The 13,715-nt window shown below is 25.8% G+C and overlaps 1 protein-coding gene across 2 annotated transcripts; it reads left to right on the top strand.

Moving 5' to 3' along the window:
* The first annotated feature begins 4,945 nt into the window (after window positions 1-4,945).
* On the top strand, window positions 4,946-8,241 carry LOC107020005 (pathogenesis-related protein STH-2-like). Of its 2 annotated transcripts, none has more exons than XM_015220349.2 (2): window positions 4,946-5,234; window positions 5,885-6,423. In XM_015220349.2, exons 1-2 carry the CDS (start codon window positions 5,051-5,053, stop codon window positions 6,214-6,216), a joined length of 516 nt encoding a protein of 171 aa, XP_015075835.1. In that variant the 5' UTR covers window positions 4,946-5,050; the 3' UTR covers window positions 6,217-6,423. The 2 variants fall into 2 exon arrangements, 1 of the variants encoding a protein (XP_015075835.1); XR_001456783.2 differs by lacking the exon at window positions 5,885-6,423 and adding an exon at window positions 8,058-8,241 and having other exon boundaries at window positions 5,100-5,234.
* Window positions 8,242-13,715: the final 5,474 nt, after the last annotated feature.

Genomic DNA, 13,715 nt, shown 5'->3' with positions numbered 1-13,715 from the left:
TAAATAAATTATATATTATTAATCAAAATGTCAACATCCACAAACACCAAAAACTACACCAAAAGCTTTTGGATAGTGGAGAAATTGCATATGCGTGCGTTTGTCACAACAAAAATGTTATAAAAAAAACAAAACTATATAATATATGCGTATTGACTATTTTATATTTATCTAATCGAGTTCTTCAAATCCTATATAAAAAGTAAATTACATAATATCAGAATTATTTTTAGAAACTCCACAATACTCGAATCACAAAATTTAGATTATAACTATATATAATCAAGGGAGTTATTCTGATACCTTTCAATCTACGATTAGTCAAATCGATTGTAGAAATTTCTTTTTAAGACCATACTCCCTCTTAGCCTAGAAAGTGAACTCACAATTTTGCACTTTGATAAGCTATTAAAATCAAAAATAAGAAATGAAAAAACGTAATATTACAAATAAAAATAGAAATAATGTTATGAAATTAAACACGAAGGGAAGCCTCTGAAATTATTCGAAGATCAAATTAACATTTTAAATTTCTTTGATTAATCAAACACGAAATAGGGATGGACACGTGGCGGTATGGGCAAATGGTAGGTTATTGGGCCCATATCAATTGTAAAGATTCAAAACTAGCCGAAATTATAACAGGGCCAAGTGGCCCAAGAGTACCTTGAGATGGGCCCATTTGTAGGCCCACTATACTAAAATCTCCATCATTATACTCAACTCTAGAGCATTGACTAATCAATCATGTAGACAATGAACTTATATGTCTCGAATACGAGTTTTGAATATAAAGTCATTTTTTTGATATAATGCTTTATTATTAGAGCAAGATTTTTTGTGCGGAGGTCGAATTCAAATTAATTGAATTATAAAACGAGTATTGAATATCGGGTGAAAAATAAGGAGTTTCATTCACTTTCTCCATGTACCAACACAAAAGAAAAATTCATCCCTCATTATACAAAACGATTCGGAGTATAAGGATCAAATAATCTGATTTTACTAATATTGGAATATATAATTTTTTTAAAAAAATGAAACAAATTATAAATGTTGAAAAATTATATATAATGTATCATAAGACACGATTATTAATAATGCATAATGTTTAACAAATCTATAAAAAATTATTGTCAAACAAAAACTCCCATAATAACATCTCTAATTTCATAATAAATGTATTATTCAATATTTAGTATAGTTTGAAACATAATTAACTTAGTATTTGATTTTTTTTTTTACACAATTCTACATATATACTTAATGTCAAAAACCAAATTATTCAAAACATTATATTATTCAAAGTATTATATTATTCTATATAAATAAAATAGAAAATAGAAATAAAGAAAATATTAGAAAAGTAGGGATTATTTAAATTCACAATACATCACATTTTGATATATTATATATAAGAGTGACATATCCAAGAATAAGAGAAAGAGTGAGGAAATAAAAAAAATATTTTTTAAATGATAAGATGTTTGAAAAAACATAATAAAATTAATCGTTTATTCAAAATAATTTTTTCTAAAAATATCAATAATATATAAATCTAGACTATCGACCGAAAAAATGTCCATAAATTGGACCATCACTAGAAATAGACATGTTTTATTGTATTCACCATACACTAAAATATATATCTCCACCCTCTACCCACAAACTAGGGATGGACGTGGTATAGTTATCGTATCGAAACCAAAATATTTAATTTTATAATTTATAAATATTATATTATTTGGTATACATGTTTAAAAAGTTTGGTCATACATGTTTTGACCTTATTAGTACTTTTTTGAGATAGAAAATTTGTTGTCGAGGGGTCAATTATTGTTGCCATATAATTTTTTAGGGGTCGTTTAGTAGTCGAATAATATTCGAGTTATTTATATGTTATTTTTTATAAAATTTATACAGTATTTGGTAGGTAAATAAAAAATAATTTATTCATATGTAAAATTAATACGATATTTTTTTGATAATTCGAAAATCTGTATAATACATACATATATTATATAAGTTATGAGTGAAATCGTGTTTATTTTATGCAGAATAAAATATGGAATAACTAATGTATGCATAAGCTTATACATATATTCACTCATAATTAGTCCTTATATTATTAATATCTGTATAACTCTAATTAGCTACTAAGTGATCCCTATTTTTCTAAATATATGTATTTTTAGATTAACAATCAAATATTTTTTTGCAATTGATTTTTGGAAGATATACAAGTAATTTATGTGATTATTTTCTATTTAAATCATGGTTGAAACATGTTCATTATATATATAAATTTATGTAATTAATTAGATAATGACTGCATATTAAAATTAGGTTTATTATTAAAAAATTCTATTTTAAAAATTTAAAATTGACCATCAATAAAGAGGTGAAATTGAATTGTACTTTGGTGTGACAATGTGGGCCAACTAAATGGGCTTTCAGGGCCCACAAATAGCAGGCTTTAATTGGTCTGTCAGCTTAGAACGCGGGCTGAGGGCCCAATGAATGAGGCCCAGAATTGATTAGTTGGACCTCATAATTCAAGCTAGTTATACATTTGACCGATTGATCAAAAATATTTACGTCTTATTATTTGGATGGTTGTTATCCGTTATATTGTATTGTACTATTAGTTTAAATATAATATCTATTTTAACTGTTACTTATATTTTATTGTAACATATTGTTTAAATCCATCGTAAAATGACAACGAAAAGATTCATTTTGTGTAACGGTCGATTTGATATGATTGCATTTTTAATGTAATATTTTCCTTCTAATTTATCTTTACTTAGTATTTAATAAATCTATTTTATGATATGCTTTACGTTTTCATAGTAGCTCTACTCTGTACCCTAGTTTTCTTGTAAGTTTATCATATTTCAATTATGGATGTGCGACATTATGTAAAGACGAAGAACGATACAATCTATTTATATATCGTATTCATTAGAAAATAATACAGTACGATACATTATGAAACAATATGTAATAACTATCCAAACAAAGTGTTAGGTAGATGGTTCTACAGAGCTTTCGGAAAATGACAACCCTAAGTATAATAACGAAACGAGGCGAACCCTACCTATATTATATTAGAGGGATCCTTAGTAATGGTGACCTTTTCACCCTTCCACCGACTATTACATATATCATGTACTTATCGACTAACGTTCAATGTACATATATTTATATTATGTGTTGTCCTCTATCTTTAAGTGTGCGTTGGATGTGACTTTTAGAATTTTTATCACTAAATTTGTTGTACAAATAAAATTATGTGTTCATATACAATAGTTTTGAAGTTATTGTAAGTTTCATATAAAAACATATACAACACATTGAAAATATTAATAAAACATAAAAAAATTTCCAACATTCCTATAATATATTATATATTTATATCGTAAACTTGTTCATATGAAAAAAAAGTGTCGGCTCAATAAATATTGTCCTATCTTTGTGTAAACTCTACCAAACATGAGACATGACATGTTTGTGCGGAATTCGTATCGGAGTTAAAATTTTTATTAATGATGATAAAATATAAAAAGTAAATATATAAAGAATTTTTTTTAAAAATAAATTCAACATTTATTATATATGCTAAAAAATATTAATCATTTATAAATAATTAAAAAATTTCATCTAAACCTCTTAGCTTTACCTTGCTCTGTCTCTATTTAGAAGAGTCAAGTAATTTAGTGACGTGAATATACTTAACATAATAATTTTATACATTCAATTTTTTATAATCGATTATAATTTAAAAATCATTTTAAAGAAAGATTTCTTGAATTATGGTCACGCCTTTTATAAAAATTTTAAACTATTAGAGAAAATATGTCAATATATTATATCTTTAACATGCTTCTCGGATAGTAGGGAAGCTAATATGGTTTAATTTTAATTTAATTTAAAACCCACGAACTTTTAAAAAATAGATTAAAAATTTTAATTTAAAACCCACAAATTTTTAAAAAATAGATTTTCAAATCAATTAATTAACCATCAAATCATGTCTCCGCTTTTAACCTTACATGTATGCTTGATCATGTTTTATAAACCAAATATATATGTGAGAATTCTTTTTTATTCATTTCAATTGTATTCATAAAAGAAATAAAAATTTTAAAATAATAATTATTAGTTGAATCACCTTCAATAATTAAATTGGAATATATATTTATTATTTTATTTAAAATAGAAACTCAATTCCTATTTCACTTCTCAAATTTTGTGGTTCTTCATTCGAACATTGGACTATTAATAACAACAAACAAAAGTAATATTAATAAGTAGGTCCATTCCCATATTGGACAATGACATTGTAAAGCAACATTTATAAAAAATAATTTTGAAAAATAATTCAACAGTCAAATTTTGTATATTCATTTTTTATTAGCCTGAGTTGGACTTAAATTTTAATTTCTTTCTTTTGGTTTAAAAAAAGTTGAATTTAGATTTCTTTTTTAATAGTGTCTTATTCGGTTTGCACATATTTATTATTATCTTTTATCAATATACATATACTGAGTAATTTTGCATATCAAAAGACATAAACACATAGGAATTAATTCTTTTCTGAATAGACGTAAGGAAATACCTATTTTTATTTTCGTTTCTAGCTTTTTGTTGAAATTTGAACTTCGATTTTCATATTTTAACCTTATAACCAGTAAAGAATATATTCTTTTTTTCTAAAAGACTAAAGAAAAAATCACCTACCAACTCATTAAAACTTTTGGCTCCAAAATAAGACTGAAAAATTAAACAAATACAATTCAATTCCTCTTAGACCAAAATTAAGTCCAAAAATATAATGCCGCCCATGTGTTTTATTCAATATAGAATTTTAAATTCCAAATAGAAAATTGACCTTTTTTTAAAAAAAAAAATTTAAAAATTCCAACCTATATATAAGCCAATTAACCATAATTATATACAATATCAGCACAAATAATTAATTTCTATTTTTAGCCACTAATTAAACTTTTAGTTTTAATAGACCAAAATTTGATTATTCATAATCATTATGGGTGTTACAACTTTTACTGAAGAAATTAATTCCCCTATAACACCAATTCGTTTATTTAAGGCTTTAATTGTGGATTCAAAATCCTTAATACCAAAATTATTGCCTCAATTTGTTGAAAATGTTGTTTTATTACAAGGAGATGGTGGAGCTGGAAGTATTGAACAAGTAAACTTCACAAAAGGTTAGTGTATATCATCTTTTATTTTTATTTTTGGATTTTTTTAACGAGTATCGTATCTGTATTGAGATTCAATTAATTTGGATTCGCGCTGTATAATATATATTGAAGAGAGAGATGCTTTCTGTCATGATTCTTTTTCATATCCTGAATTCGAATTAATATTATTTTTTTTATATATATATTTTAAGTTCTTCTATAACTTTATTAGGAACTTTGGTTCAAGATTTTTGGGCATATATAAGGCAATCAAACACCAGAAAATAATTTCTTTTTTATGAAAAATATTTTCTTGAAAAATCAATTTCGCTTATTTTCTTCCTTGAACATTAATTAATGTCGTCGATCAACACTGAAAAATGACTTTCTCAATGAGAGAATTTTTTCTTTTAAAAACAACTTTTGTCGTACCAAACAGATAAACAACCCCTCTAATGAAGCTTTAAAGGAAATTAATTATATCCAACTTTTCTCATAATCTCTTATCAAATGGTTATACATGTAATACTTTAATTTGCATAATGACTTATTTTGGTTTAATTTTCCTAATTTTACAAAGATAGAGGTAAAACTGCATACATACTATCCTCTTCGGTCTTCAGACCAGAAATTCACAAGTATATTATTGTTGATATTTTTTGTTTAATTTGCAGGTAACCCTTTTGAGTTTGTGAAACATAGAATAGATGAACTAGATAAAGAAAATATGGTGTGTAAATACACAATGATTGAAGGGGATCCATTGGGACAAAATCTTGATTTTATTTCATATGAAATAAAAATTGAAGAATCCAAAATTAATATTGGAGGATGTATTTGCAAAATGACAACAAATTATCATGGAATTGGTGATTTTTTTGCCAAAGAAGAAGATATTAAAGATGGAAAAGATAGTGCTAAGGGANAAGATGGAAAAGATAGTGCTATGGGAATTTATAAAACTGTTGAAACCTACTTAATTCAAAATCCAAATCTTTATGCTTAATTAATTAATCAAAATGAAGCCTATATGATTTGGTTCCCCTTTTTAATTAATATTTTTGTTGTTGTTGTTGAAGATATATAGCATTTTCAACCATGCTATAAAAAATTTATATTCAAATTGATGCAAGTTAAATGTTTATGTTGGGCTAAATTTAGTTCAATACACTTTTTAATAAAGCTTGTGTGACTTTCTCCTAAAGGATTTTCTGTACTTCATAAGTATTTTTCTTTTTAATTATTGATGTGAGATTTTTTATCTGAATACTTAATAATTTTTTCGTCAAATTAAGTGTCACAATGTTTATACCAAGATTCATAGCCTAACGTATGGCATAGCGTCATTATTTATGATCATCAAAATCCACAACACAAGCTTCTTTTGACGTGTACATCTCCAAATTATTAATAACGACAGATATTTAATAAATAAAACCTCACATATAATTATCGTCATATTCATACTCATCTCGTTAAATATCATGAGCTAAATCATCTAAAAATGCATTCTTAACATGTTAGGATAAATGTTCCCTTTAAACTAAATCCATGAGATTTTCAATAAAATATGTCACACTATTATTAAAAAATAAATATATATTCCTACAATTCATATGTTGATTTTTTTAATATCTATAAAAAAATAAAAGAGAGCAAAATTAAGATATAGCAATTTGTATGTTGCTGTGAATTAGATTCCTTCTTAGCTTCATACATGTTAAGTTAATATTCCTTCAATCCAAACTAAATATAAATTAATTCATCATATGATTAACTAACTAATTAATTAATTAAGTACGTTCCTCTTAAAAGTATAAATGATCTTTACAATCTCCCTTTTATATACTTTATAAATACAAATATAAATTAGAAAAAAAGGAAAAAAATCAATTAATTAGTATCAACCCCTTTGGAATCTATTATGGAGTTATGTGGATATAATTATTACTAATTGTTTTCTAGGCAATATTATATTTTTAGATATCCTAGGATTAATTATCATCATGATTAACATACATTTTGAATACTTTAATCTAAATGAAAGAAAGTCTAAACTGGTTTTCTTTCGATAGGATTTCTGGTCTAGAAACTTGTTCAGTTTAAAAAATCAAGAGATAATTTATCACATTATACATATTTTTCTTATTATTGTTACTTTAGTAATTTCCAATCCACTTCCCAATATTAGATGACTTATAATAATACGACAAGTAAATATGAATGGGGAGTGCTTGCTAATGATTTATAAAAAAGCTTATCTTAATTGAATGTTGAAAGTTGAATTACTTATTTTTGCGTAACATATATATATTTTTTCCTTTTATTATAGTGTCCGGTTATATTCTAAAATTTTTAAAAAATTCACACAAAAAGAAACACCTATATAGAGTAATCATGACAAAAAATAAGGAAAAAAACAAAGAAAAGGGAACATAGCTTAGCATTTAAAATTGAAATATATAACATGCTAACATCACTCATACACGTAAAGTGTTGACAAACTAAAAAAACAATAAAAAAAGACATACTAATTCTGAATTCAGAGACGGATCTAGAACAGATTCTGCAGATCGAGTTGAGCTCATTATGTATCGATACAATTAAACCACACACATATTTTTGAACTTACTGACTCTGATTCGTAAACTCGTTGTACTTAGTAATAAGTCATAACTTTTGGTTTTCTCTTGAAATAATCACAAACAAGAACCCCTCCATAGAACTTCACAGCTTCATAACTATTCATAACTCTTTCTTCCATTGGTTTGAATTGAACAACATGAGATTTTTGCGGTTGATACTGGTTATAATAAAAGTAATTTTGATTTGTTGTTTTAACAACAGAAGAAGGAGGAGGAGGCGGAGGAGGAGCTCGAGACCTAATTTTTCCCTTTGTTGCATAGAGTTGTTCATCAAGAAGACTAAAGGCTTCTTGGCCTATATTTGATATGTTTTTCTTGTTTGGTGCCATTGTATTTTTGAGTTTTGGATGCAAATTTTTAGTAGAAAGGAGAGACTTGTTGGTTGTGTTTATTGTGAGGGTTAATGGATTGGTAACCTATTTATATACATCAAAAAAGGGGAAACTTTAAAGTAAGTGTCATCTTAATGGTGTTTGCCTACCCCTTTTTTTTTGGGAATTTTTACTCATATACGATATCTGTTTTGGGATCTGATTGACTGAATATTTGTTTTGGAGTCAGACTAAAGTTCTACTTTGGAGCGTTACGACTCTATTCTCAGTATTCGAATCTAAGATATTTGATTAGAGAATTTGAAAGATGATACTTATCATTTCATAATAACCTGATATATGTGGTCGTATAGTATTGCATGCCGTACCAAATCAAAATCATTTCATAAGCTTTTACAAATATAAATGTTTTTTCTTTACAATTTATGCGACACTATTTAACTAATGATAGAGTTTATTGAGAAAAAATATAAGACTTTTTTGAAACATATTCACTCAAATAAGTCTTAAAAAAATTGTACAACTATACATAACAATCATTTCATTAAAGGTAAAATAATTTTTTAAAATAAATTATTTTAAATATAAAGACATTATATTCTGAGACCGTACGAAAAAATGTGCCACTTAAATATGTAAATTATATATGCATATTGATTTATATCATTCGATTCAAAAATTGAGTTGAAATAATGTCAGAGGTGATTCTTATTTTCAAACGTTATCGAAAATAACTTTTATTTTCATATAAAATAGAGATAAAATTTATAAATATTTATAATTTTCTTTTTTGAATTTCACTCGTAAAATCACATTCGTATATTATTATTTGAATTACGTACTATATATATATATATCCGGTGCAAATTAAATATCCCACGAGTCTTTGTTTAATTTAATTTGACCAAAAATAGCAATATTGACTAGCTATATAGCAACTAATTAAACCTATAATTCCTTTATTCTTGTCACACTTGTTGATGTTAAAATTAAGAATAATCATGTGGAAGATGTATGGTAACAATTAATATTAAAATTAAAATTTTACCTAACATTTATTTTTTCTAAATAAATAAAAAATGAAAAAAGCAATAGATACACTGTATGTTGGTGTGAATTAGATTCCTTCTAAGTCATTTAATTTGTTAGTTAATATTCCTTTAATCCAAATAAATTAATTCATCATTAGAGGACTTAAGCATCTGAATAACCGACTAATTTATGTACTTTAAATTAAAGAAATAGAGAAAAATAATTAAATGCTAATCCATATGGCATCTAAATTCTAATATATCATGGAGTCATATGGATGTTATTTATTCTAATTTATCCTTAATACTAATTAGTCTTCGAGACTATAAACGCTTTAATCATGACACGTAAATAGAGTAAAATTATGAAGAAAAATGATATCTTCAAATAGTGTTTTAAAAGGTGGGGGCGTGAGTCAGAATGTTTTACTTAGTATAGAACGATGGGTAAGTCTCGTGGGGCATGAGCCATATGGATTTTTAAATTTTTAATTTACGATATAAAAATATAATAACACAAAATTATAAAACTATATCAATAGTTTGAAATAATTACAAATTTGATTAAGAAAATTCATAGAAAATAGAACTTTTAACATGATTATACAAATATAAATAATCTAATATCTTAACTTTCTAATAATAAAAGAATCATTATTTTTAAAAATATTTTTTATCATATTATACAATTTACCCCCTAAAAGAAAATAATCAATGAAACTTACCACTATTATAATAAAATCATCACTCTATATCATGAATAAAAATATAATTTCTTTCAAATAGCTATATAAAATATGATAATTTTGAGATATGACAAAACCATGTAGACCAATAATAAGTGAAAAAGTAATATTTTGCTACGTATTTTATAAAGAAATTTTGCATACTAAATATAATCATATTCATGGTGTTACCAAATAGTAAGATCTGATACTGCAACTTATTATTTGAGTTACTCTCAATCTTCTTATCTCTATAGATTAAAAATTATTAAGTATCATTCATTTATTCAAGAATTAAGAGTCGACAATGTTAACAAAAGATTTTTAACACATAATTTGTGTAAAATCTACCGAGTATTGGTGCATGCTCAGGGAGTACATTTTCGAGATTTTGAACCCCCCTTATTGAAAATCCTAGCTCCATCACTAAACGCAAGTCTTACACATCCTAAGCTCACACTTGAGTCTCGAAACGTTTTGCTAAAGTCCCGTTTCAAGACGAGTTCTAAAGCAAATCCCAACAAAATCTTTTAAAACAATACCTCAAAATAAAAAATATAAAACTATCAAACTACACCTCACATAATTAATATTTTCCCAAAGGACGTGTAAATATGAAGACATCAATGTTATAAGCTTTGAAAGGTTGGTCAAATAACAAATCCATCAAATCTTAATTTTAATTATAATTTTTCCCTCTCCAATATAATTTAGTACTATCAATAGGTTACTAATTAAAGGTAAATAAATGATTGATATATTAGAATATGTCATTAGGTATCTGGATTATTTAATTCGAACACATGCAAATTGGGAGTCCGAAGCTTAAAGGGTATAAAATGTTAATAAAAGTTTCAAAACGGTATATGAATATTTATTTTAACCAAAAAGGCAAAATCACTGGAAAGGCAGCGATTTCGCTTGCCGAAAAAGGTAAAATCGCTGCCATAGCAGCGATTTCCAAAACAAATTTTTGTTACTAATTTTTTAATAAATCGCTGCCTAATCAGCGATTTCGTAAACTTTTTAAATTATTTATTAAAAAAAAACTAAGAGCAAATCGCTGCAATGGCAGCGATTTGTCTCCAATTTTTTTTTTCAATCATTTTTTTTAATGTTTCTTTTACAATTTTTAAAATTAAATTTTAAATTTTCTAAAGAAATTTTAATTTTAAATTTTTCTACTACTTATTCCAAAATAATTTTTTTAATGATTTTTAAAAATAAGTAGCAACTAAATTTTTTCTAAAAATTGATTTAAAAAAATATAAAAGAAAATTGGAGTTGCAGCGATTTGCTCCTAATTTTTTTTTAAATTTCAAATAAAAAATTAAGAAAATCGCTCCTTAGGGAGCGATTTATTAAAAAATCATTAAAAAAAAATTTTAGAAATCGCTGTCAAGGCAGCGATTTTATTTTTTCCCGGCAAGCGAAGTCGCTGCCCTTCCAGCGATTTGTCCTTTTGGTTAAAATAAATATTCATATACCATTTTGAAATTTTTATTAACATTTTATACCCTTTAGAGTCCGGACTCTCCAAATTGGATTATATAATTGGAAAAAGGAATACTTTGGATACTCTAATATTTGCCATCCACATCATTCAAATATTTATGATTTATATTTGGCAAAAAACAAAAAAAAAGCACGATTTGGCATTTAAAAGTAGAATATTATTCATATATACAAACGCAAAGGTGCAAGTACATGTTAACAAACAAAAACACACACACTCAAGACGTTGATTAACGCATGCGTATGATTTAGAGCGGATTCTGCAGATTCAGTTGAGTCCATTACATATGTTTACATATCGGTATCATAAGACCACACACCGACACACATAATTCTGAACTTACTGACTCTAGTTACTAAACTCGCTTATGCTTAGTAATAGCCTATAGCTTTTGGTTTTCTCTTGGAATTATAATCACAAATAAGAACTCCTCCATGTAAGTTCATAGCTTCATAACTATTCATAACTCTTTCTTCCGTTGGTTTGAACTGAACAATGTGAGATTTTTGCGGTTGATATTGATTATAATAAAAGTAATTTTGATTTGTTGTTTTAACCGCGACAACAGAAGGAGAAGGAGGAGCTCGAGACCTAATTTTTCCCTTTGTTGCATAGAGTTGTTGTTCATCAAGAATACCAAAGGCTTCTTGGCCTATATTTGATATGTTTTTCTTNGAGGGCACTTTAAAGGAAGTGTTATCTTTAATGGTGTTTGCCTACCATTTTATTTTTAAGATTTTACTCGTGTTTGATATTTATTTTGAGGTCTGACTAATTTGAATTCGAGCTAGAAAGTCTCATTTTAGAGCATAAAGGGCTTGCGATTCTATTTTCAGAACTCGAATCTGAGATATTTAATTAAAGATATCAAAACATGGTACTTCTGATTCCGCAATAACCTTATATTGTGGTCGTACAATATTGCTATACCAAATTCAAGATCATCACTCATTAATTTTACAAATTTAAATGTATTTTGATTTCAATTTATGTGACATTGTTTGACAATCGATAGTAGTGATTAAGAAAGAAAATTAAACTTTTAAAATTTATTATGTAAAACAAGTCTTTAATATATGTGCGACCATAAATTATTTCATTGCTGATAGAATTTTTTTTTTTAAATTAAAATATAACAATTTGACATTCTTTTGAGATAATAAAAAAAGTATGTCGCGTAAATAGGTAAATAATATATGCATATTGATTTATTGTTTTGTAATTTGTGCTATACGATTCAAAAATTGAGTTATAACATGTTCTAAAAAATAACCTTTTTATTTCATATAAAATAGAAATAAAATTTCTGTTTCTTATACTTACGGTGCAAATTAAATTAATATTCCATGAGTCTTTGTTTAATTTAATTTGACTAAAATACAGTAGTATTGACTAGCTATATAGCAACTAAACCTATATATAATTCCTTTATTCTTTGTCACACTTATTGATGTTAATTAAAATTAAGAATAATCATGTGGCGTGGTAACAATTAATATTAAAGTAAAATTTTACCTAACATTATTTTTTCTCAATAAATAAAAAATGAAAAGAGTAAAAGATACACTGTATGTTAATGTGAATTAGATTCCTTCTATGCTTCATTTATTTTGTTAGTTAATATTCCTTTAATCCAGATAAATTAATTCATCATTACAGGAATTTAGCATCTGATTAACTGATTAATTAAGTCCCTCCTAAAAGTATATATATGATCTTTCCAATCTCTTTTTGATGTACTTTAAATTAAAAAAGTAGAGAAAATAATTAAATGCTAATCCATATGGCATCTAATCATGGAGTTGTATGAATCTTATTAATTTTTTGATTAGGGAATATTATGTTTTTTGATAACCTAGGATTAATTATCATAATGATTACATGACTAATGACAAATTATACCAATAATTGCACTACTTAATTACTTTTAATTCATCTGGACAAATACCACTCGTTTCTATATATATGCTAGATTGATACTATATATACAGTATATATGATTAATATATATATATATGCTAGATACTATATATACAGTATATATGATTAATATATACTCCATGCCTCTATTCAGTTCACACTATACACAGTATATATGAATAATATATATACTCCAATTTGTCTCAAAATTCCATTGAAGTTTAAGATAAAATTATTTATTTAATCTAATTAATTTACTCCTAGTAGTTATTGTTCACCGTAATGGGCTAGGCCCATTGGGCAGACCTGGCCTAATTCGAGATTTAATAGGCATGG

This window comes from Solanum pennellii, chromosome 5 (genome assembly GCF_001406875.1).
Source record: "Solanum pennellii chromosome 5, SPENNV200".
In the NCBI taxonomy this organism is placed as follows: Eukaryota; Viridiplantae; Streptophyta; class Magnoliopsida; order Solanales; family Solanaceae; genus Solanum; species Solanum pennellii.
Note: the sequence above shows the minus strand (reverse complement) of the source record. Positions and strands in the feature narration are given on the sequence as shown.